The following is a 4,401-nucleotide window of genomic DNA, read 5'->3' on the forward strand; positions in this document are numbered from 1 at the left end:
ATAATAATAATAAATTAAATAATAATAATAAACAGGGCAATTACAATAGGGTCCACGTAGGACGTTGCATACTCGGGCCTAATAATAATAAATAATAATAATAATAATAAACAGCGCAATTACAATAGGGTCCTCGTAGGACGTTGCCTACTCGGGCCCTAATAATAAATAATAATAATAAACAGCGCAATTACAATAGGGTCCTCATAGGACTTTTTCCTACTCGGCCCAAATAAAATAGGTCCCAGAACCGAACCTTGGGGCATGCCACAGTACAGAAATGTAGAAGAGGACATATTTATCTGCACTGTTTCAGATTTCAAGAGATGAAAAACTACACAGTTGGGTTCAGGTCTGGAGATTGATTTGGCCAGTTGAGAACTTTCGGCATTTTCTCTTGGTTTTATTTTCAATACCTCAATATATTTATATCAGAAAATGATTTAGATACTGGATTACAGTCAGTGTACAGTGTGAGATAAACTGGGGACTTTTTGATTCTGTCACATTTTAATGGGAGAACTTAACTTTCATGAGTAAGTTTCTGGTAAAATATCAGTACTTTACTCAACTGTGTTTCAAGAACTTCAAGTGACACTGATCAGGACTGAAGTGGAACAACATAAGACTCCTCTAGTGGTGGGTTGTGTAGTGTTTTTGCACACTGGCTCCCTCTAGTGGTGGCTGTGTAGTGTTTTTGCACACTGCCTCCCTCTAGTGGTGGTTGTGTAGTGTTTTGTGTCCTCTCTTTTGCTGCTTGCTGTCACTGTGGGCTGCAGAGCACAGTAGTACACAGCAGCTTCTGGATCTTCAGATCAAACTGATGTCTTGTTGACTTCAGCATCAAATCTCTCTTTGTTGAACTCTGCAGCATTTTGTCCTCCTCCAAAACTGAAAACGTTTCAGCATAAACTTTGGAGAACCATTTAGTTCTTGTTGGTACCAGAACAAACTAGAACTTGTCTCGCTGGTTTCAAAGGAACACTGAAGTGTGACGTGGTGTCCTTCAGCAGCAATGACATCTGCTGTGCGCTGGATCACTCTGTCTTCTCCTTTACACTCTGGACAAGAACAGAACATGCAGAGGAAGAGATGAATCAATAAAGATGATTGATTAAAGGAGAACAATCAGTAGGTTTAAAGAGTTACCGAGCCAGAGAGTCAGAATCAGGATGTTTGTCAGCCAGTGTTTCATGTCTGCAGTGAGAGGGGAGGAGAGAGAGGAAGAACACTGAGACTCTGAACCATCTGGACCTTCATCTACATCATCTGTTGGTGAACCGTCAACATGACATCATCCTTTGATGGCAAACAGTCTGTGGCTCCCTCTAGTGGTCATTGTAAAGTACTTTATATTGGTGTTAATGTTGGAGCCAATGAGAATTAGCACTGTTGTTTCAAGTTTCGGAATCTGAAAAACAGTCGTCAAAGAAAATGTGTGATTGGTGGAACCCTGGTAGGAGAACTGCAGCTGTGACCACAAAATTTATAAGAAAAACACAGCGACTGCCATCAGTACAGAAAGATAGAACAGGATGTCATCAGCAAAAGGGCGAATGTTGTGTTGCCACATGCTGTGACAGAAAGCCAACATTTAAATTGTACTGAGACCCTTGGATTGACCCCTGTGGTACACCACAGCAAACTGAATCTTCTTTGTATCATCCTATGTAGGTGCTTTGGTCTAAGAGTTCCTAGTGATGCTTTGTGTCCACTTGGTGGCACTGTTTGTCACTGAGTGAGGTTTTTGTCCACAGACTGAGTGTTTTGTGTCACTGTGGGCTTCACAGCACAGTAGTACACAGCAGAGTCTGTCACTGCAGTCCTGCTGATCTCCAAATGAAACTCTTTTCTGTCTTTTTCATGTTTCAAAGTCAACCCTGTTATGACTGAAAACTCTGTGATGAGAAGTTCTGGAGATGATCTGAGGTTCTGTCGGTACCAGAAGACACTGTAGACAGAACCAGAATAGCTGCAGGACAGAGTCCCACTGTCTCCTTCCAAAACAAGTATTCGATCTCTAAAGGGTTTGACTAAATCCTCAGAGGATCCTGAAAAGAACAAAGAAGTATTTGAGCAGAACACTTTTAATATCTTTCCATTTTCTCTGAAATGAAATCGATGCTGAATTGTGAACACATGAAATCTTGGTCTTGTTCCTCGTGTGTAGAATGTGTTGTTGGAGAACTTACCAGTTTGAAAGCTGACTGTCATCATCCAGATGAAGTGGAGCAGCATCATTTGGAATTGTTGTGCATCAACACTGAAGACCTTCACTTCCTAAATGAAGCCTTTTATATTGAGTTGTGTAGCTCCGCCTCTTGTTGTGGTCTGCTCACATTCATGCTGATGGAACCTTTGAGAGAGGAATGAGAGGAGAACACTGAGGCTCTGAACCATCTTTATCATCTGCTGATGTTCAATCCCAATGTATTGGAACCACACGATGGTTCAATCTTTACAGGAACAAATCAAACCTGGACCCGTCAGGGCCCAAAAACGATCGGCCGACATCCAACCTCCTATTTTTGTCCAATATTTTTAGAAAGGCTAGTTGTGTTACAACAGTCCTGGCTCCAGTTCTGGTTTCTTGACCTCTTGGTCTGATTATGATAAGATTTAATGGCATTTCTGTAAACTTTTATGCTGATGACACCCTGCTGTATTTTCATGTTAAACTTCAACAGGTCCATAAAGTTTCCTCCAGTGAATGTTTGACATCCATCAAATGTTGATTGTCTGTTTTTCAAATGAGGAAAACATTTGTAACATTTGTTCTGGTCTTGAACTACCAGCCTTTTCTCACTACTCCTTTTTCTACCGGAGGGTGCCAAATGGCACCACTGGGGTAATTTACCACTCATTAGGCCACCTTTTCTTATGTGAATGCAGCCATTAGATCAGAATGTGCCAGTACCAGAGTCACCAGCAGTTTGAGCCTAAAGCCCCTTTCACACCGGGGGTGCTCCTGGTTGCTCCCAGTTGCGCCATGCGTCATTATGATGATGCCGCGTGAAAGCAACTCATTGCAGAGACGATGCAGCTCGGTGCCACAACAGCACGAGGGGCGCAAAGGAGGAAGCAAGTTGGGCGCCGAAAAATTAAACCTAAACTAAAATTAAATTAAACTAAAAAAAAAGACCACAGTAAAAAAAAAAATGCTGATTGCAGCTGCTGCTCCTCTCTGTGTGGAGCTGTCTGGTGAAGAGAGGCGCTGTGTAGCAGCTTCTTTTCTCACGCACATGTGAACAATTAAAAGCAAAAAAATTGTCTGCAGGCAATTTGTTGTGTGTTGGGGGGTGTGGCTGGATATTTTGGTGTTCTTTTCTTTTCTTTGCTCTTCAGGTGGCATGGAAACTGATTTGTCTGTGGAGAAGGTGCTGGCTGAAGAGTCCTCACCCTCATCAACATCATGTGTAGCACCTGTGACGGGTGCTCACATGCAACCTTAAAGACTTTCAGCTGAAGCAGATAATTGGATGGCGTTCTGCATTTAAGTCATGTGTGATTCAAGCAGAACTGCCGGGAACTCGACCTTGTGATGTTCGTTTGTGAGACGCTGAGGACCGCGCCTGTGTTTGACACATCGAGCCCGTGAAGCAAGGAAGGGTGAGGACACATGCTGTCAGCACACATTAAAGGTAATTAAGTGTTTGATTAATTGTTGATAGTAACTTGGTGTTTTGTTACACAGTATACTTGAATTGTGATGAGAATTGTGCAGTTTGCTTCTCACTGCTGTGGCGTGCGGATAAGTGATCCTCCACCTGTTGTGAGAAGCTGCTCATTTGCATAAAGTTAAAAAAGATACAGACCTGAATGTGTTGCTGATAGCGTGTGTCTTTTGAAAGATATTGTTGTAACTGCTGACTTACCTCACCTCTTCTTTGCTTCACAGAGAGTCGGTTTGTCGTGTCCACCTGGGGGGTGTTTGGTGGTGGTAGTGAGTCCAGGAGCGCCGGGCTTTGATCCTTGCGGGCGCTGGAGAGCGTGCCAACAGTCACTCCACCAGAGGGACGCTGTTTTTGTTTTTACACCTTTTATGCACAGTGGGTGTAATAAATATATTGTTTTTGGAACCGCTTTTCTGGTTATTTGTAGCGCTGGGTTCCGTCTGACGCAGGTCCGCTCCTCAACCCGCGTCGACACATAACACAATTAGTTTCTTTCTCTCCTCAAACTCTCTTATCACAGTTAAAAAAGGACATAAGTCCAGGACATGTCAACATCAAGTAGAACTCCAGACATCTCCACATTTGCTCAAGGACGGTTTGTGGTCAAAGGAGGAAAGATAAACTATAACAGAACTCAGAGCGCAGCCCTGCAGCTCAGCACAACAACAAGTAGAAGAGAAGTCACTCTGACTTCTTTGTGCAGAGAACCTGCAGGCTGCGTTCTCAC

At 43.0% G+C, this 4,401-nt stretch overlaps 1 gene segment (V, D, J or C); it reads right to left on the minus strand.

Moving 5' to 3' along the window:
- Nucleotides 1-1,713: 1,713 nt before the first annotated feature.
- LOC117522058 lies at nucleotides 1,714-2,257 on the minus strand. The segment is given in 2 exon segments: nucleotides 1,714-2,051; nucleotides 2,193-2,257. Coding segments are annotated over 2 exon segments (369 nt in total).
- Between the last annotated feature and the right edge of the window lie 2,144 nt (nucleotides 2,258-4,401).

Source organism: Thalassophryne amazonica, chromosome 12 (genome assembly GCF_902500255.1).
Source record: "Thalassophryne amazonica chromosome 12, fThaAma1.1, whole genome shotgun sequence".
In the NCBI taxonomy this organism is placed as follows: domain Eukaryota; kingdom Metazoa; phylum Chordata; class Actinopteri; order Batrachoidiformes; family Batrachoididae; genus Thalassophryne; species Thalassophryne amazonica.